Source organism: Mycetomoellerius zeteki, unplaced genomic scaffold (assembly GCF_001594055.1).
Source record: "Mycetomoellerius zeteki isolate Tzet28-1 unplaced genomic scaffold, Tzet1.0 scaffold61, whole genome shotgun sequence".
Classification (NCBI taxonomy): domain Eukaryota; kingdom Metazoa; phylum Arthropoda; class Insecta; order Hymenoptera; family Formicidae; genus Mycetomoellerius; species Mycetomoellerius zeteki.
In genome coordinates this window covers 388,909-410,349 of record NW_017257621.1, presented here as the reverse complement: position 1 = coordinate 410,349, position 21,441 = coordinate 388,909, and the positions used below count along the sequence as shown (strand labels likewise).

Genomic DNA, 21,441 nt, shown 5'->3' with positions numbered 1-21,441 from the left:
CCTCTCCTACTCTCTCACTTTCTCTCTTTCTCTCATCCCCTCTCCCTTTCTCCTGTCTCAATAAGTACAAAATAGTACAAAGCATCATATTTTTGTTATTCAGTAGTTCTTTTATTCGTTTAGAAATTATATTATATTATATATTATATTAACATTCAATATAAAAGGGTAAATACAATACAAAAGAGGATTTATATAATATAATTCAATTATTGAATTACCTTAATAATCATATTATTTTGCAAAATAAAATTTGTATAAATAAAAGTCCGAGAACTTATTTCAATAGATCTCATAAATTATTGTTAAGTAATTAACTTAAATGAAATGTTATGATTTATTATATGCTTATTTATTCCTTCATTTTTATTTCTTAATTAATAGTGAGCATTAACGCAAAAATCAACCACCAATAATTTTTCAGAAAAAATTTAAAAATGTACCTTTACATTTTTTAAATGCTGAATTGAGTGGTATAAAAATAATGGTGTAGAGGAGAGTAGGCATAAAAGATCCAGTTTTTTTTAAAATATGGAAAAAAATATTTAATCTGGTGTTGAACAAACAAAATTACCTTCTAACCTATTCGATAAAAAAAATATTTTTTCTAAAAGCTAATCGCAAATAAATGAAAAAGACTTGGAAATTTAACTCAAGAAACTTACTTTTTGTAATGATACTTTTACATCTCTCGTTACGGCCACACCGTTTTGACGATGACTATTAAATGTTTATGGACGACGTAATTTTAGTACTGTTATCAAATGAAAATATTTTTAAATTTTTGGCTATGTTCAATTAGTTGCAATACCAAATGGCTTTTTCAAAACATGTCTCTTTTATGCCCACTCTCCCCTAAATTAATCACCAATTTTTGTTCCGTTATATTAAAAAAGAAATTTTACAAAAAACAATTGATCGTAGTAAAAATCCATATTCCTATTTGTTGATTATCGGTCACATAAATATTGAAAAAAATTAATAAAAAGGTTAAACTTTAGTCGCAGTTATAGTATATACATATATATAAGAAAATCAAAAGAGATGAAAAAAAAACATGTTACAATTGCGTAAATTCACATTCTTTTTTGGATATCCAAGTTTTTGATGTAAAAAGATTGTGAACTTATACAATTATTATGAGTCTTTTTTCTTATCTCTCTTGGATGTCTATATATTTTCAAAGTTTCTCTATTAAATTTGAAGCGTTCTGCATATTTGTAGCAGTAAGTATTTTAATATTACAAATACATTGCACCGTAATGTTACTAAAATCATACATTGCAATATTTCTGAGGGTAGACATTTCAACGTTTTTGCAAGCTTGCAATAATATTACAGAAACATTTCGCAACTTTCATGCAATATTACAATGTTTCAATGTAAAATTTATGCAATATTTCTGCAATCTTTCAATGCTATATGGGAGGACACCAAAGTCACGCTTTCTCGGTCGCGTCGTACATACGACCCATGATGTAACAGTTGCACAGTAGCAGTGTAAATTTGGGCCAAAATTTGATTGGCTATTTCAATATGCCAGCGCTATTATACACAGAAAAGTAAATTTGGGCAAAAATTTGATTGGTTGTTTCGAGTATTGCTATCGTCATTATGCGCAACGGAACACCTGATATCCTTATATCATGGTACGACTCTTGTGACGGATGGAAAAGATCACGTCACAGTACATTGATTAATTTTCTCTGTTGAATGCAATCATTGTATTGATGATTCAACATTAACTTGATGAGTCATTTTTCATTGGGGTAAGAACATTTACGATCACTTCATATGAGAATAAATACTTTCTTAACTTATATTTAAAACTCAATCCTATGCTAATCTTTATTGAAATAATAAATTAAAATAACAATAAAGTAACTTTATCCGCATAATCAATAATAAAATATTTGTTACTAAACTTTAGGATTAAATTATTATTTTAATTACTGCAGAAGAATACAAACATGTATAATATATGTATAACAAAACCTGATAACAAAATCTAATAAATGTGAAGTTGTAAGACTAATACAATTAAATTTGTGACTTGTTGCTATTATGATATATGCATATATCTAGTATATATTTAATCTAATCTAATCAATAAGATGTTACTCTCTCTATAACTATACCATATTTAACATATTCAGTATATTTATAATGTGGAATCGTGGAGCACTTCACATTCAAAATTTAACTTAATGTGGAAATCCACACCTGAGAAATCAAAGAATTGGATTAAAAATCAAATATGTCGCAAAAGCGATTAAATAACTCGCCCAACTTGACCATACTACATATCCATAAAAATGCAGTGAAGATAGACGACAACTTTGAAGCAATGAATAAATTCATTAGCAAGTATCGAGAGCGGTAAATTTTGAAATCGCGAATGACATTAAGATTTCAAAGAATAAATAAAAACAAAAAAAATCATTACTTCGTAATCTGATCATATATTTCACCCTGTTCCTCTTCGGCCAAAAGAACCGCACAAATCTTAGACAAGATCTACAATATATCAAATTTTTAGTCAGTTCGACTGAAATTCAATTTCTATAAGATTTGTGCGGGGTCCTTTCCACACTCACAGACAAGCCAAATCTGAATATATTTAATGTTAACGTATGTGAAACAAATTTACTTGTTTTTATTTTCGAAAACGGTGTTGTTATCATATTCTAAAAATAAAACTAAACACATCGCGATGTGTCGTTGCAAAAGATCTGATTATTTTAATTCAATTAGTCAATCTCGAGCTTCTTAAAGCTTCCTTCAACGCCAAATAAATCCGTTGCTGTCTTTGCTTTGCCCGGTCGTAGCGATTCATTAACGCGATGATTAGCTTCATCCTCTTGGAACCAAGCAATGTAATCTTCTAATTTTTTCACTTGCTTATTATGTAGCTCCTGTATAGGACCAGCTTGACCGCCTGCTTCATTCGGAAGAACTTCTAGCGGTACAAATTTCGTCAGAGTGTCGCTCGTAGTATGCATATGAAACTACAATTTGCAGAAATAGTTTAATGATTTTAACGTTTTCTGCATTAAATTACGTTCTGCTTCAAGCAATTTTTTCCAAGAAGTTAAGTAAATAATGTAGGGGAGATTGCGGCTAAGTGGGCACCTTTTTTTCAATTGTAATTTTCAGTAACAGAGTAAACGATTTTAGTCAAATGATTATTAACGTTTTATGGAGTGATTATAAGATTACAAGATAAAAAGTTTTGATGTTTGCAATTTCATTTCATCCATATACACAAAAAATTATGTGATTCGGAAAATAAAATCTCAAAAATTACTTTTGACTATCGAAAACACGTTTGACTAACTAAACATAACAACACAGCGCGCGCGCGCATCTAAACTTACCAAACTTCATTAGTAAAGAAGACACACGAGATGCTATCTACAATATAATATAAATTGGGAACTTGGGAAATAAGATATATTTTTGCCACTCAAAATTCAAATATCCACTTAGCCCCGGTCGCCCTCTATATATATGGGGCATTCTCTGTTAAATCGGCCCTCTGTCCATTTCAATTTTTAAGATAAAATTTTTTAAAAGTGTTCAAAATTTTCGTTGAAATGTCTGCTTTTCGATGCCGTATGGCTTTTTTGTAAATTCAAAATATCGGACCCAAAATGGCGATTAAAATAAAAAATGACATTGGAAAAATTGGTAGCGACGCACTTGCACACACAGTTCAATTGCACATACCACTCACATCGGCCTGTTCCTAGTAATTTTCCACTGCTACACCAATAAAATTATATTATTTTAAATTAGCCAATTAGTAATATGGGTAATTGATATATACCTGAAAAAATTCTAATGTCATTTTCTAATGTCATTTTTCATTCTAGTCGCCATTTTGGGTTCGCTATTTTAAATTTACAAAACGCCATATGGCATCAAAAAGTAGACATTTCAACGAAAATTTTTGAGCCTTTTAAAAAAATTTTATCTCAAAAATTGAAATTAGCAGGGGATGGCCGAATTTGACAGAGAATGCCCCATATATATATTATAGATATTGCAGAAAGGTAAAATGATCTCTTATGCCCGTTTTTATCAATGTAGATTAACTTTAATTTTGATTTAAATTTCTTTTTATCTTTTTCTAATTCTAAGATTTAGAAAAGGATAAGCAATTTATATATCATAGATAGAAATTTGATCTTTTCACTTTCTCTTTTTAATACATAATATTGGAGAACAATTGAATATATAATAATCTTACCATATCCATGAGCTGCTTTTTCATGAAAGGTCTCATCATATTCAAAATGACATCTACTACTGGTGAAGTATTCATGAAATGCATGCCTTTTAGTCTAACAGGCAATCCTTCTTGCAAATAATAGAGAAATTTCTTTAGGCCCATAGGGCTTAAACGGCCAACGTGTCCGAAAGAAATATTTTTCATATCTATTAATAATATATGGCCATCACAAGTACCTCCCGTATAGAGCCATAGATCGAGTACCATATTAAGTAATTTCAATACATCATTGTAAACAAAATGCGATGGTTCATTATCTAGGAGTCTTCCATAAAGGATTTTATAACCTTCTTTAGTAGTTCCTTCCAAAATTTGGTCTGATCTGTCGATAATAAGATCGTTTCTACTTTATACACAAAATTTCTTTGCAAAAAATATTGTTACATCCTTTATCACGTATAAGGGAGGCAACGAAAGTAACAAATTAAGAAATGATAAAGGAAAAAGTTATAAACATACTTACACCGTTTCAGTTGCTTTTTTGAGCTCCTTGTTGTTAATAGGATCTCGATTGGAGAAAAACTCAGGTACGTGAGTTCTGACTGTGAAAAAAGTGTCGATAGTAGTTTTCGTCGGTTCAAGTCGATAATAATTACTGTGCAAGAACAATGCTAATTCGCTGTCTGATATTTTGGGCAGATGAGGTTGCTTTTCGCACCATTCTCTCAATATTTGTATATCTGATTCTTTTAATTCGGGGTTCTTTTTTAGTTCATCCTCAAACGATACTAATTTTATTGAAGCCATTGTTCACTTTAAATTTAAACTCCTATGAAAGTAAAATGATCTTAACATTAATAATTTTAACAAAATCAATCAATTACATTATATCATAGCAAAGCTAAAAGTATCACGTTGAACGAATAAAAAATTATTTGAGTGCTTATTAATATTGGATTGGCAAACAAGTTCATTCGGTTTTGTTACCTTAAAAGTGTATATATAATATTTTTGTTAAAAATGAATGAAATTTAAGTTGAAAAAAAAGTTTTAAAGCATGAAATTTCTATTATTTTTAGAAGATTTCTATAATTTTATAATTTATATGAATTTGATAATTTTTATATATAAAAAACTACAAGTTAAGAAAGAAGAAAATTTTTTTTCTCATTTGTGGGTATGCCAAAAAAATTTGCGAAAATTTTCGACCATCAATTTAAATTTAAAGTTTTCCCTACTTTTTTTTTTTTCGTTTTTAAAAATGTTCCTACAATTTTTTGTTCCTGGGTTATTCGTAGGTTAAGTAGAAAAGCATTCTGACTTTAATTGCTTATAAGTCCGTTAAAAATCATTATACTGCAATTAAAAAGCAGATTCTTAAAGATGATTCTTTGCTCTATCAAATAGTATATAATTGCCAATTTTTTAAAAAATAGAATATATAAAACTATTTCATTCCACTCTAAAAAACCAAATGAACTTATTTACCAATCCTTTTACAAGCTTAGAATTAATAAACTTATTTTGCATGAAATACAATTGTCAAATAATAATTATATTAAAGTATGATGATTAATAAGTTATATTATATGTATGTTGTAAACGTGCACTATATCGCGTTGTAGCATAGACTACATATGCATTTCAATGAATTCCATTTACCTTGGATATACGTGGCTACCTATGTGGAAAGATTCTGCTTGGTAACTCAGTTCGATGTCTTGAAAAGTACTGATTGAGGTCTGCATTCACATGTAATATACTTTTTAAGCTATACTGACAGCGAAGCGGCAATGTAGTGTATTGCGTGACAACTGAGTACGTTTTAATGCACGTAACATCTCATTTTTATAATGAATAGGAAAAGTACGCTGAAATTATATTTTATAGACACACTACACAGTTTTCGCAATCAGCAAAAATGAGAAATGTAATCCAACATGAATGTCTAGTATATGGATTTATTACGAGCATTTCTCGACATTACGAGTAATAAAAATTAAAAAACACATAAATAAATAAATAAAATAATCTAACGTATTCCTTTATACAAAATAAACAAATTATAAGGAAGTTGTTTATTGTTATAATCTCAATTAGTATGCCAATGTAAATATTAAAATTAATAATTTTTTGTTATATATATTCATAATTAATTGTCAAATACTTATATATTGAATATTAATAGAAATTATCTACATTTACTGAACATTAAGAAATGAATTAAAATAATAATACATGTAAAAACAGAGTTTCTGAAATACTAATTTTACACAAACAAACATTATACAAATCTACATTTAGTGATTATCTAATACTCTATTAGATACGTGACTATACGCATTTTTAAAAGCATTTGTACAAAAGAGAACTCATATTTTCTTAAATCTGTTAAACTTGTTAGAGTGACTATAAGAAAAAAGAATGCGATGTGAAAATAGTATTTATCATTGGCGTGCAGAAAATTACGTTACGCTAATAAACAGTAAGATATACTGAAAAAAAAGAGTCTAGTTATAACTATCACAAATGTTGAGTAAAATAATTTCAACCAAATGTTCAAGTAATATAACTAAACATAATTTTAAAAATATTTAGTATTACCAAACGGTATTATTAACGATGACAGTTATTAAATATTTATAAAAATAAAATTATGTTTTGTTGTATTACCTGAACATTTGGTTGAAATTATTTCACTTCACATTCAGTGGCTATAACCAGACTCTCTTTAGTATTAAGATAAACTTAAGAAAAATGCATTACATTCTCAATTCGTGATATATTTAGAAATTAGTCGGTACGACTTATAACTGCAACTAAGCGTATCTATTGTTATATATCTTTAATAAATTACAGATCGTAAAGAATAGTTTACATTGCAAATACAATATTAATTATATTTGGCAATAGATAACAATTAAGAAATATTTGTTATTATACTACACAATGTGTACGCAGTGATGTGCTTACAACTAGTATTTGTATAATACATATGACTGTTTCTTGAGAAGTTAAGCTTTTAATTGTTTATTATACGCTGTACAGTGTTACGTCCAAGCCTCAGGATTCTTTATTTCGAAGGAGTTTTCCGGGTGATAGGCCAGTCGTCAGAGACGAAAATGGCGGCGAAAAAGGAAGAAATTATTTACAGGTATTTTATTGTTTTAATCGACAGTTTGAGGTATAAAAAGACTAAATTTAAAAGTGCTACTGCATTAAGGAGGCACTTGGAAGTAATTAAGCAATAAAGTTCTTTTTGGGTTTTCGATTAAAACTCAAAAACGAAAAGAGATATCGAAAAATGCAGACAAGAGAGCTTTTTTGTTGCTGCTTTCCTACAAAATTAGTTTTTTATGAGCTTTGTACTATGAATAGAACCGAAGATACAGCGATTTGAAAATGAGTGAAATTTCTTGAAAAAACGGCAAAAATAAGTACTTTTTCAGTTATTGCCTTCTACGTCGTTTTGAGTGTATCGGAGAATAAAAAGTGACATAAGACAAATTAAAGTAGACAAATTAAAGTAGACATCTTACCGAAAAAAATGAGCTTCGATTGAACTCAATATCAATATATATAATAAATATAATTATAAAATATTTAAATGTTAAATTTATAATAATAAATTTATATTAAGGATTGCATAAACTATTAAGGGTATGCTGGAGCCGCCTGTATTGCCTGTAAAGCGTTTTTGACGTTTTTTTTTCTGTCCATTTCTTCGTAGATTTTTTTATGTATCAGGAACTCTAAGTATTCACGAAATGAAGCGATTGGGCCGCTCAGAACTATTCGATCTCGATAAGAAGTTAGCACCCCATTTTAAAAAAATTATTTAAAAACAGTTATTAAGTGGAACTCTTGTTATAAATTATATAGAACTCTTCGTCTTGACAAAAGGAAACGGGAACTCTAATCTAAAAGAACTATGGAATTTCAATGTTGAGGTGTTAACTTCACAGACGTAAACATGTGCTCTAATTGAAATATAATTAATAATGAAATAAAAAGTTTAAAAAATCTGAATTTTTTTATTTAAGAGTATTTTATTTAATTGTACTTTAAATATTTAGGATGATTTATGTTAAGTTTCATTGCGATGCACAGATCAATTCTGTAAAATAAACAAAATTTATTTATTTATTTACAAAATAACAAATTTATTTATTTATTTATAAAATAACAGTCGCAATAAAATTTTGTTTACATTATCTTAAATACTTAAAGTACTTACATAAAAAAATTGAGATTTTTTTCTTAATATTGTAAAAAATAATTTAATTTTTAATATCAAATAAATTAATAAATTATAAAAATATGTTATTAAACAAAAATATATTATTCACACAACTTTCAATGATACTTGGGGATACTCGGTGTGGGGAGGGTGGGAGATGGAGAATCTGAATACACCTCAAAAATTACATTCCGAATTTCACTGAAAATCTATAGTATACGTATTAACGTATTCACGCTTTCTTGTCCCACACACACGCACGCACACACGCACACACGCACACACGCACACACGCACGCACGCACGCACGCACGCACGCACACACACACACCGCATATACGCACTAACACGTAGTGAATTAGAACCCGCCTATGTATCCTTATTCATCATTGTTATTAAACTTACAATTAGACATAGCTTTTATAAATATGTCATTAAAATATTAAGCAATATAATAAATACTACTTAATCGTTATCCGTTGTCAGATATAATATATTTCAAGTGCAAACTGCTTTTCTACCTATAGCTATTTGCTGAGGATAGTAGTTGCAACTATCAGTCAACTGATCTTTAAATATTTTATGAACTGACAATATATTCTTTTAGGTTCGTTTTAATACTAGTTTACTGCGTAATATAATCTTCCGATACGCCATATATTTTCACATGACATTCCTGTATTTCTTGTAGTCATTCTGTTAAATTGAAATGTAATTTCTCTTTTGTAACACAAATGCTTTTAAAAATGCGGATAGTCACGTATCTAATAGCAAAGTTATTAGATAACCATTACATGTAAGTTTGTATAATTATATATTCATCTGTATGAAGCCAATATTCCAAAAATTTTTGTATTATTGTAATTTATTTTTAAATGTTGACGAGTAGATGTAGATAATTTCTATAAATATTTACAATCGACATGATTGACTATATACATATACAGCAAATAAATGTTATTATTGATATTGCTATATTGGTACAGCAAATTATTTAGATCATAACGGCAGATTTCTTTAAATTTCATTTTTATTTTATAGAAGATTATTTTTACGTTTATTTATTTATTTAAATATGTGTTTTCATTTTTATTACATTCATTTAAACATGTGTTATAATTTTTATTATATTTAAGAATTATATTTAAGAAAAATGCTCGTAATAAATTCGTATACCAGACATTTGTAGTTAAAAAAATTACATATCTTGTTTTTGATGATAGAGAAAACTATGTAGAGTTTCTATGAAAATAGAATTTCAGTGTACATGTCCCATTCATCACGAAAATGATACGTTACATTCGTTAAAAATATACTTAGCTATTACGCAATACCCTCTGTTGCTACTTCGTCATCGGTGCAGCTTAAAAAGTATATTATATATTAAAGCAAATCTCAAACAGTATTTTTCAGATAGAAGATATCGGATTAAGTTGCCAAGCGAAATCTTTCCATATAGGTATGTAGCTATATCCGAGGTAAATAGAATTTATTGAAATGAACTTCATCATCATATTAATAAACTAGTAAATTATACAAATAGCAAATAATATGCACATGTAGTCTGTGCTATATAATGTGCTATAATGTGATAACGCATAATTTGAACGTTTATAGTATATAATTAATATAATTTATTGATTATACAGGGTAGGCCATTTTAATCAATACACGCGAATATCTCGAAAAGGAAAAATTTTTTCAAAAAATGTTTCAGACAAAAGTTTTATGGTTTCAAGGGGGAAAGAAGATAGTGACCTTGTTTGACTTTAAGAGATGTCCTTAAGGTCAGGTCCATGTTAAATAAAATTTTTTAAACGGAACCCTACATTATTCTTGAGGCTTTCACGGGTGTTACCTATGTGACAATCTTGCGTTTCGCGGGTTTTCTCCGTGTTCAGATCCATTCTTGGAATTCCAAGAATGGATCTGAACACGGAGAAAACCCGCGAAACGCAAGGAACCCTACATTTTTTATTGCGTATTCTTGTAGCTTATTTCAAGAGCTTTCCAAAACGCTATAATAAGGTATTTTTTCTTAAGTATGTTTTTTTAAGTATATTTCGAGTTATGAGGTTCGAAGGTTACAGTACTGTCGGTATTTGCATTATCCAAAATATCCGACCAACGGCTAATACCTCTTTTCGAGATATTCGCGTGTATTGATTAAAATGGTCTACCAGTTATTTCAGTATAATTATTATTTGACAATTGTATTTCACGTAAAATAAGTTTATTAATATACTTACCTTGCAAAGTGTTCATAAGCACTCAAATAATTTTTTTATTACGTTCAATGAGATATCTTTAGCTTTGCTATGATTCAATTAATATAGTTGATAGATTTTGTTAAGATTATTAATGTTAAGATCTTTTCACTTTTCCATAGGAGTTTAAATTCAAAGTGAACAATGGCTTCAATAAAGCTAGTATCGTTTGAAGAAGAACTGAAGAAGAATCCCGAATTAAAAGAGTCAGATATACAAATGTTGAGAGAATGGTGTGAAAAGCAACCTCATCTGCCTAAAATATCAGATAGCGAATTAGCGTTGTTCTTGCATAGTAATTATTATCGACTTGAACCGACGAAAACTACTATCGACACCTTTTTCACAGTTAGAACTCACGTACCTGAGTTTTTCTGTAATCGAGATCCTATTAACAATAAGGAGTTTAAAAAAGCAACTGAAACGGTGTAAGTATGATATTTTCCTTTTTTTTAATTATTCATTACATGCGCGGCGTAATTGACAAATTATGTTATATGCGACAAATAGAATGCAGGAATATTTTTTTTGTAAAGAAATTTTGCGAACAAAGTATATACGTATATATATATATATACACATATATATAAAATAATCTTATTATCGACAGAACGAACATAATTTTGGAAGGAACTACTAAAGAAGGCTATAAAATTATTTATGGAAGACTCCTAGATGACGAACCATCGCATTTCGTTTACAACGATACTATGAAATTTCTGAATATGGTGTTTGATTTATGGCTCTATATGGAAGGCACTTGTGATGGTCATGTATTATTAATCGACATGAAAAACGTTTCTTTGGGCCACGTCGGCCGTTTGAGTCCCATGGCCTTAAAGAAATTCCTTTACTATTTACAAGACGGGTTACCTGTTAGATTGAAGAGCTTTCATTTCATGAATGCTTCTCCGGTAATAGATCTCATTTTGAATATGATGAGACCTTTCATGAAAAAGCAGCTGATGGACATGGTAAGATTGAAATCATTATACACACATATTAATTGCAAGTCAATTGTCCAACAATACGTTTATTAAAAAAATGAAAAATCAAATTCCTATTTAATTAATTGTTTTAGAAATACTGCATTCCTTTTAAGATACAACTTTAATATTATATAATAAGAATCTTATTTTATACCATACCATGTGAGAAACACAATTAATAAATTAAACAGCCTATACCGGTCGAAGCTAAATCTTTAATGCTTAAAATAATTCAATGTGAATTATACATATACTATATATGTACTATTTATGTTCTACACTTAAATTTTCTTATTTCTTTTTTTAAACTAAATATTGTATGTATTTTATCTTCATATATGTATATGTGTGTGTATATATATACATATGTATATCTAATATGTATACAGAATGTTCTATTTTAAATAATGTATTAAGATTTCTCGAAAACTATGGTAGATATGGAAAAATGTTTCAAATACAAAAGTTTTATGGTTCAGAGGGGGACATAAGAAGGTACTATTGATTTAACTTTGGCGTCATTAAAGTCAGGTCACGGTCACATCGATTTTTTTAAATGGAACACCATATTTTTGATTCCAGAATCTAATAGCTGATGTCAAGAACTTTTCAAAAAACTATAATAAAGTTATTTTTCATTAAGTATTTTTCGAGTTATAAGATTTAAAAGTTACAGTACCAGTCGGCATTAGCATTACTCAAAGTGTCCGATCGATGATTATAACCTCTTGAATGTTGTTCAGGATCATGTCCTGGATAACATTTGTCAAGTTATTGGAGGTTGGACGCCACCCAAAGTCAAATCAATGGTACCTTCTTATGTCCTCCTCCGAACCATACAACTTTTGTTTGAAACATTTTTCCGCATCTATCATAGTTTTCGAGAAATCTTAATGCATTATTTAAAATGGGACACCCTGTATATACATATACAGGGTGTCCCATTTTAACATCCCACCTAAAATAACTTTTTTATTTTTGATCTTAGAAAAAAATGTTTCGGACAAAAGTTGTATGGCTTTGAGTGGGACATAAGATAGTATCATTAGTTTGACTTTGAATAGTTGCTTGAAGGTCACGTGAAAGTAACCCAATTTCTTAAATGAAAACCTTTATTTTTCATTGCATATTCTTATAGCTTACTTCGAGATCTTTCCACTATAATAAAATATTGCTTCATCAAGTACTTTTTTAATTACGATGCTCGAAGGTTACAATACCTCCGGCATTATCCAAGGTGTCCGACCGACAGCTAAAACCTCTTAAATGTTGTTTAAGATCATGAACGAGATAACATTTGTTAAGATCAAGGCCATTGCAGGTTGTTTTTTTTATTTTCATTTTTACACTAAAAATTTATTTTAACGTAAAAATGAAAATAAGATGTACTTACAACTTCCAATGGCCTTGATTTTGATAAATGTTAACATTTTTTTCTAAGATCAAAAATGAAAAAGTTATTTGGGGTGGGACATTAAAATGGGACTCCCTGTACCATATATACATATATAATATATATTTCAATTATTCATCTTTTTGAAAAAATTACAAAAAGAAGAATGTAATTTGGTGCAAAAATTATTGAATTTCTATAATTTTTTAGTTTCATATGCATACTACGAGTGATACTTTGGAGAAATTTGTACCTCTCGAAGTTCTTCCAAACGAAGCAGGCGGTCAAGCTGGACCTATACAAGACTTACATAATAATCAAGTGAAAAAACTGATAGATCACATTGCCTGGTTCCAAGAAGATGAAGCTAATCATCGCGTTAATGAATCGCTACGACCGGGCAAGGCAAAGACGGCAACGGATTTATTTGGCGTTGAAGGAAGCTTTAAGAAGCTCGAAATTGATTGATGGAATGATCATATTTTGCAACACAGATACGCGATGATATTATTGATCTTATATTTAGAACACTATAACACAGTTTTCGAAAATGAAAACATTAATCTATCTGACGTTTATTATTACACAGAAAGGACAGTTTTGTTAACAAGGGAAGTTTCACAACTGTCCGGAATCGATTTGATTCTCCATGTAATATGTTATTAAATACGAAAATCTAAGAGACACGTATTTTGTTATACCTGCCCTAAATCATGTTTAAGAGGTGAAACACTCCTTTGAAAAAAAAACGGTATTTTTCTTTCGAGGCGAATATCGTTGGAAGTATAAAAGATAGAAAAAAATTTTTTAAACAAAAGTTGTACGGTTTCAAGAGTACTTCAATGTTGTGAAGAACAAAAAATTAATGTTAACAAAAAAAAATTTTTTTTCTTCACAATATTGAAGTAGTCTTGAAACCGTACAACTATTATTTAAAAAATTTTTTTAAGTGTGAAATTTCCCCTGTAAGTACATAAAAATTTAGCTAGATACAGATATAAAAATAATTTTATTAAATTATCAAAATAATTATATAGAATGCTCAAGATGATTGTTAGAATATCATTTTTTACAACATTGCTCATTACTAGGACAACCAAAATGTATAGGGCATGTTTCTTTTTGTTTAACTAATAAAGAAATAAACTAAATACAAATTTGTTTCATAAAAAATTATGCATTTTGAACCCTATATATTACAGCATATTTTGCATATTTCACACATAAGAGCATATTTTTGCCAAGTTTCACTTTCATTTGAAACATTTTTTTATATCATTAAAAATAAATGATATTCGAAATATTCAAAATGATCGATTTAAATGGACCACCCTGTATATATAAAATATGTATAATTTGCATACTTGTGTATAGAATTTTGTTATTTAAAATAATTATCTTGCTTATTTATTTAAGTATACCTATGTATAAATATGGATTACGTAGAAACTGTTTTGTTGTGAAGAAACCTTTACAATACCTCCTTTTCGACAGTTTCTTATAATACTTTCACCACCAAGCTATCCTCGCAGTAAACGGCATTACGCGCGTGTGAATATATCGACGAAACAATCCAATCAACTTTTCGGTTTCATAATGAAACACATAATCGTAAGTATGCATAGATTTATAAATAATTAATAATATTTTTTCAGACAAATATCTGTATCAAATTAGATATAATTTGATACAGATAAAGCATAAATAATTTTGTAATAGATTCATATATGTTATGTAAACAAAGTTTACATAAGTTTGTATTTTATATAATTGAATATAACTTTGTAATAGTTTTATAAATAAGAAATTATTCAGGATAAAGAAAGAAAATATAAAATCTCATAGAGAAAAATATCATAGAACGATTAACTTTAATTAAAAAGTTCTTCAGAAAACACGTAGTAGTTTGTGACGAAACAAACCAGTTACTTACGCAATTCATTTATTCGGAATTTTGATGCGCAGAAGTTGCTGCATTCTTTGTAATATAATAAAGAGTTTAAAATTTATGATTTTTTGTAAATTTCTTATAATAATATAAATAAATCATCAAAGTTTCCAAGACCTTATTATCTATTTAATAACTGAAGAAATTAACCCTAGAACACAAACATAAATCTTCCAGATCCAATCAAAATTTCTTGCTCCATAGACGAAAAAAAAAAGAAGACTATTTTATAACTTAATATAAAACTTTTTGGCATTACAATTTATGCAGATATTTCTCAGTGCTTTAAAGTAAAAATAAGAGTCTAAAAATATTAATTTGAACCGAAGTCACAACCTATCAAAATTACAATGGGTCTTCCAGACCTATGATATGTGTTTTCAGAATTTCTCAGAAGGTGTGTGTTCTAGGATAAATGTAGAATTCAAAATAAATAAAAATTTAAATACTAATTTCCTTATTTTCAAAATAAAATCTCATTTCTTATAGATTAATCTCAAATTAATTGCATTTCAAAAAATTTAAACTATTAAGACCGAATTAAATCATTTAACAAATTATTATTATTCTATATTAAATTGTAGTTAACAATCGCTTTCATTAACATTTGCTTGGCGGATGTTTCGTATGTTTCGGAGAATTCGACGACACCATTACCACCTCCAAAGCCGTATAGTTTCCAATATGAAGCAGAACGACATCCAGGATATATCGATCGTGTTCATCAAGAAACCGGTGACGAACATGGAATTATTCACGGTAATCATAAAAATTACAACTGTTATTCGTCTTTAGAACGTGAAGGATATAAATTGGTATTATATATCGCTCTAAACTTTGCTATTTAACATTTATTATCTTGGAATTTTAGTTATTTAGTATATTCTACTCGCATACCAACGTACTCATTATATTTCTTCGATTACGAACTCGTCTGCATTGAGTTACACAGAAATTAATAAAACAATTTTACACACGCACATCCTGTGCCGCCTTATATTGGCTTTACTAGTATACTTGATAAAACAGAAAATAAAATTTATCAAATTTAAATGTACTTTACATAAATTGAAATGAGTATAAAATAATAATCATTGAATCATTCTCGGGTTTTATTTCTTCCTTCTTTTCAATTATAAAAAATAAACTACATGATCATATCTAAAGAATTAATTCTAATTTGAACAGTTTAACGTTAAATAATGTATAACAAAAAATATTTGATAATGCAGTAATTAAAAGAAATAATGCTATTCAGCAGTCATGACATCTTAACAATCTATGTATATACATATTATATATTTCAGGAAGATATTCGTACATCGATCCAAAGCACAAAGTACGAACGGTGGAATATACGGCCGATAAAAATGGATTTCATCCTGCCTTAATCAATTTTGAAGATGCTTTTACTCAACCTGCCGATTCAGAAGCCGTAAGATTGGCCAAGGAAAAACATTTTCGTCTTTATCACAGGATTGCAGAAGCAAACGCTCATAACATCTCAGTCAATTTGCCGCGAGTAATTGTCTTATATATTTGTTGATATAGAACAGTAAAACTGATGATTTAATTTTCAAGTTAAGCTAATTTCAAATAATTTTTGAATTGTTGTTTTTATAGTTTTTATTTTAATAAGAATATTTTTGAAAAAGATACGAATATCTCGATAAAAAATAATATTTTGATTCTGTTAAATTATTCGTGAATAATTTGTCTTTCATTGTTTTGCTTAATATTGTTTTCTGCAGGATTCAGCAAGCGTGGCAAAAGCGAAGAACAGGCACAATGAATTGTATCACAGAATCGCGGAACAACATGCGGCGATAGCCGCACAAAGGGAAGCTGAACGACGGACTTATGAGGCAACTTCCGTGGCCAATGACGTAAATGATCATTCGACATATTAATAATGTTTTATGCACGTATTAACAAATTACTGCGTGTTGTGTATGCTTAAAAAGAAATTAGATTTTGCTCGAGACGTGCATTAATGCTTGTTAAATTATTTTATCTCTTTCTCATCATGATTTTTTTTTATCAAATTAATTAAATGATATAGAAAATGTGTCGGCTACAAATAAAAATGTGTCGATTACAAGTAAAATAATTGTTAATTATAATATAATCAATCCAATTAATAAGATACGTTTAATCACAGGATTTATAAGACAAGCTGTCAAATATAAATTAATTAAATTAATATATTAATTGTATGTAAGATAGAAGCTGAATAAAATTAATTAGAATCTGCATGAAACAAACACTTACGAAAATAATAGACGGAAATTTAATGGTAATCATGAAATTTAACGCAAATAATGGATTAAAAATTTTCATCTTTATCTTTTAATTCATAATAAAGTTTATTTTTTAATGTTTGTATTTTCTATGTTTTTGAGAAAATACCTACAACATTATTATATAAATATGCTTTCAGATAATTATATTTTACTAGTAACGAATATCTAATATAGAAATGAACGTTTATAAATGGTATTTAACATTTATAATAATATGAATGAAGATGTATAAATATATATATATATATAAACTTTACAGCAGTATAAAATTGTGTGTTACATTCTATTGTGCAGTATATTCTGTTATTTTATGAAACCCAACAAACAACAAAGAAAAATAACGATTAGACGTTGTTTTTTCTTTTGGTACTAGTTTTTTCGCGTGTAATGATTTGTTTACATGATTGTACATTACATACATGTGTGAATGGCTGATACGGTCAACTTTGAAACTAGTTATTATTTGCGGAAGTGCCGGAAACGTTATTGCGCAAACAAAAAATATTTTTGATGAAAGATATATTATCGATGAAAGATACATCATAATCATACTGCGATCATATAAAAGGAACGTCAGCGTGAACGATATTAGTTCGAACAAATATTCCAGTGAAAGATGAAGTTTTTCGGCAAATTACTCTGTTTCTTTCTCATAGGCATCGTGGTAAGAATTATGATTTTAAAGGCATATAAACGAACAAAATACGACTATACATTCTTTTTATATAAAAATAATTTTTATTATTCAGTATCATAATAAAATGTCAAGCAATATTAACTTCTTGTGTGTGTGTGTGTGTGTTGGATACGTCATTTTTAAGTATCTGTGTGTTTACTTAAAAATGAAAAAATATATTATTAAATATAAGTATTACACACACACGCACACATACACGAAACTCTTGCTACATACGTATGTACACTTTTCTAGGCGACGATGGGCATGAACATAAAAAAACCTGTTCTTGGGATGCAGGAAGTAGCTTGTGGAAGAAACCAATCTTCCATTACTGGTTCCGGATAGATGACAATCACACAATACTGGTGTGAAAACTGGAAACAATCAATACAGTTTTATTGCTAAAATATTATTGATTAACTTCACATTTCAAAATACACACATGAGAAAGTTATAAAATAGTCAAAAAAATCTTTGGAGATTCAGAAAGCACACTCCAAAAGAGCTTGGGAATCTCTAGATTTGTCTATTCGATTTATTATACATGCGCCAATTCTTATAAGATTTCTGAACTTTTCTTCTTACGAGAAGCAAGTCCAGTTCGTGACGGGGCCATATACGAAAGTGACAGATCTTGCTCGGTTTCTGCTGCCAATCTGCCGTCAGATTACGTCAGCACCCAGTAAGTAAGAAACCTCTTGAAACATTTCAATAACATTGCAGGAATGTTACGTTGTTGCAACGTTGCTAAAATGTTTCAAGAAGTTTCTTGCTTACTGAATAGGCTCTGTTCGGTTTCTGCTCGCAATCTGCTGTCAGGTTATGCAGACTGTTCGGTTTCTGTCACCAATTTGTTGGCATAGCATGTCAGCTGGCTTTATCATATTTTTGACAGCAGTTCGCTGACATTGTCTGATAGTACAAACTCTGTGTACAATTTGTTGCCTTTCTGCAATAAAAAAATTGGTAGTAGGCTCTGCTCAAAATCTGTCTCCATAGAGACAGATTGCTATCAGGGTAATTTAATACCCTTATTCCAAGATGGGCGGAAACTCCCATACCTTTCAGAAGGATGCAAAGGGGTCGCCATACTAGGGGGTCATAGTAAATTCTTTCTGAAAAAAAAATCGGTAGCGATAAGGTTGAATTTTCATTTACTACTTAATTTTGATATCAATTGTTGAGAAATACGATTCCCATATCTTTTGGATTGTTACGAAGATAGCCATACCTATCTGAACACGTACAATTTTCTTAAAGTTTATTGGTTCCATAAATAAATATGCATATATGGTATATTATCAATTTCTCACTAAAATATTACCAGGGACACGAATTCCTGTAAGAATATGGGTCTTTAATAATATCTCGTCGATAGTGTGACACACAGACGACTGCCAGCAAATTGGAATTCGCATCATTGATCTAGATTCTACAAAACGTCCTTTCTGAGGAAAATTTTATTCGAAATATATAATACACACGTAACTATATTATACATATATACATATACAGGGTGGGCCATCTAACGTTTTCAATTTCATTTAGCTGTAAAAATAAAACGCATTGGTATTTAAAAAAATTTTTTTTTGTATTCAAAAGAGTGCACTTTGACATTTAAGAATGGAACACAATTTCATTTAAATGACTTCCACGACTGGCCTTACAGTAGCCCATACGATGAACCCAATTTTGAAGTACTTTTTCGATTGTATGAGCTTGAATTTCATGAATGGCAACTTCAATCTCGTGTTTCAAGGCATCAATTGTCTCTGGATGATTAGCGTAACATTTATCTTTAACGGCACCCCACAAAAAATAATCCAATGGAGTCAAGTCACAGCTTCTAGGCGGCCAATTGACATCAGCATTTCGGCTGATTATTCGATTTTCGAAAACACCGCGCAAAAGATCGATTGTAACGTTGGCTGTGTGGCTCGTAGCGCCATCCTGTTGAAACCAAATGTCATCTGTGTCATCATCTTCAATTTCGGTAAACAAAAAATTGGCTAACATAGAGCGGTAACGCTCGCCATTGACTGATGGTTGTTCACTAACACTCTGAGCAACAGTGGCAATGTTTTCAGCTGTCCGCACTGTAGGAGCACGAGAACGTGTTGTTTTATCCAACAACGATCCAGTTTCACGAACTCGCTTCACAAATTGATTCACATACTGACTTGAAGGCACGTTTTGTTTACCAAAAATTTTTTGTAATTTTCTTACAGTTTCAGTAGAAGACTCACTATTTTGGAAATATGTTTTCAATATTTCCCACTTTTGTTCAAGCGAAAAGCGACTCATTTTGTAAATGTCAAACATAAAACTAACTTTCTCTCATAACACGGATGATGTAAGTGTTGCCAAAATCAAAGTAATCGGTAGTTGAAATTGAAAACGTTAGATGGCCCACCCTGTATTATGCATATTTTCTTATATTGAGTAAAATTTTCCTCAGAGGACGTTTTGGAATGTAACCCCCTAGTGTGTACAGAGAGAAATCTGAAAATAGACAGTCTTTTTCGTGTATCAACCCTGATAAAAAAAAGTTGATAGAAAACGTTAGACAAAATCCTATCGTTTTGAATATGAAATTTGGTTCGTAAATTCACTAATGTGAATCGTGTGCATATGATAGAAACTGTATATGGCGTTGTAGGAATTTTTCAATAAGATTTTTATAGTTCCTTATCTGGAATTCTATATACAATGTGTATATTTTTGAATCGTTTATTACTGTATTGAGATCATATTGAGTTTAATATATGTAATTTTTTAATAAATTTACCTATACGTATATTTTAAATATCATACATATATATATCAATTATCATACATATGTACATATATTAAATATATTATCATGCTTATATCAACTTTGTTTTTAATAATTAAAATAATATTATTTGTTTTAGGCAACTAAACAATATTAGACTACAATACGGATGGATCTAAAAAATTATAAACAGCCTGGAAGAAAAATATATTATCTCTATAACTATCATTCTTTATTAACTATTATCTTTATTAACAAATTCTTTGTATGATGAAATTAAAAATATCTTTGATACATATATATATGTATATGAATAAACAAAATTAAGGAAATCAACATTTTGTTTCTAAATATAAATATAAAAATAAGTCTCTGTATTTTGTAGTTTTTTTAACCTTTAGAGATCTGGGCTGGCCACTATAGTGGCCAGTAACAGAAGTCTGTATAACTTGAATCACCGCAGCCCATCAAATATTTAACTATTATTTCATTAATATAACTGAGAATGTGTTTTGAAGATTTTCATACGATATAGACTTTGTCATAAATTCCAAAATTTTCACTTGATAGGTGGAAAATGATAATTAGCAAAAAATAATATAAATAAAAAAT

At 29.1% G+C, this 21,441-nt stretch overlaps 3 protein-coding genes across 4 annotated transcripts; 2 read left to right on the top strand and 1 right to left on the bottom strand.

Moving 5' to 3' along the window:
• Positions 1-2,476: 2,476 nt before the first annotated feature.
• LOC108728328 (alpha-tocopherol transfer protein-like) lies at positions 2,477-6,019 on the bottom strand. Its single transcript, XM_018456824.1, has 4 exons — positions 5,897-6,019; positions 4,758-5,063; positions 4,253-4,616; positions 2,477-3,008 (listed from the first exon to the last, which is right to left on the bottom strand). The coding sequence occupies exons 2-4, from the start codon at positions 5,039-5,041 to the stop codon at positions 2,751-2,753; spliced, it is 906 nt and encodes a 301-aa protein (XP_018312326.1). The 5' UTR covers positions 5,042-5,063; positions 5,897-6,019; the 3' UTR covers positions 2,477-2,750.
• A 3,872-nt stretch (positions 6,020-9,891) lies between these two features.
• Positions 9,892-13,724, top strand: LOC108728345 (alpha-tocopherol transfer protein-like). Its single transcript, XM_018456850.1, has 4 exons — positions 9,892-9,952; positions 10,864-11,169; positions 11,352-11,715; positions 13,334-13,724. Exons 2-4 carry the CDS (start codon positions 10,886-10,888, stop codon positions 13,589-13,591), a joined length of 906 nt encoding a protein of 301 aa, XP_018312352.1. The 5' UTR covers positions 9,892-9,952; positions 10,864-10,885; the 3' UTR covers positions 13,592-13,724.
• A 924-nt stretch (positions 13,725-14,648) lies between these two features.
• LOC108728349 (cuticle protein 16.8) lies at positions 14,649-21,048 on the top strand. 2 transcript variants are annotated; one of them, XM_018456853.1, is made up of 5 exons: positions 14,649-14,734; positions 15,656-15,830; positions 16,379-16,593; positions 16,823-16,957; positions 20,969-21,048. In XM_018456853.1, exons 1-5 carry the CDS (start codon positions 14,720-14,722, stop codon positions 20,984-20,986), a joined length of 558 nt encoding a protein of 185 aa, XP_018312355.1. In that variant the 5' UTR covers positions 14,649-14,719; the 3' UTR covers positions 20,987-21,048. The 2 variants fall into 2 exon arrangements, 1 of the variants encoding a protein (XP_018312355.1); XR_001936887.1 differs by lacking the exons at positions 14,649-14,734; positions 15,656-15,830; positions 16,379-16,593; positions 16,823-16,957 and adding exons at positions 17,948-18,038; positions 18,306-18,418 and having other exon boundaries at positions 20,969-21,042.
• Positions 21,049-21,441: the final 393 nt, after the last annotated feature.

Coding starts and splice junctions, on each gene's coding strand:
- LOC108728328 (XM_018456824.1), bottom strand. CDS start 5,041: ATGGCTTCAATAAAATTAGTATCGTTTGAGGATGAACTAAAAAAGAAC. Junction 4,617..4,757: donor AAAAAAGCAACTGAAACGGT/GTAAGTATGTTT, acceptor TATTATCGACAG/ATCAGACCAAATTTTGGAAG. Junction 3,009..4,252: donor AAAAGCAGCTCATGGATATG/GTAAGATTATTA, acceptor TGCAAATTGTAG/TTTCATATGCATACTACGAG.
- LOC108728345 (XM_018456850.1), top strand. CDS start 10,886: ATGGCTTCAATAAAGCTAGTATCGTTTGAAGAAGAACTGAAGAAGAAT. Junction 11,170..11,351: donor AAAAAAGCAACTGAAACGGT/GTAAGTATGATA, acceptor TATTATCGACAG/AACGAACATAATTTTGGAAG. Junction 11,716..13,333: donor AAAAGCAGCTGATGGACATG/GTAAGATTGAAA, acceptor ATAATTTTTTAG/TTTCATATGCATACTACGAG.
- LOC108728349 (XM_018456853.1), top strand. Junction 15,831..16,378: donor CGAACATGGAATTATTCACG/GTAATCATAAAA, acceptor TATATATTTCAG/GAAGATATTCGTACATCGAT. Junction 16,594..16,822: donor TCTCAGTCAATTTGCCGCGA/GTAATTGTCTTA, acceptor TGTTTTCTGCAG/GATTCAGCAAGCGTGGCAAA.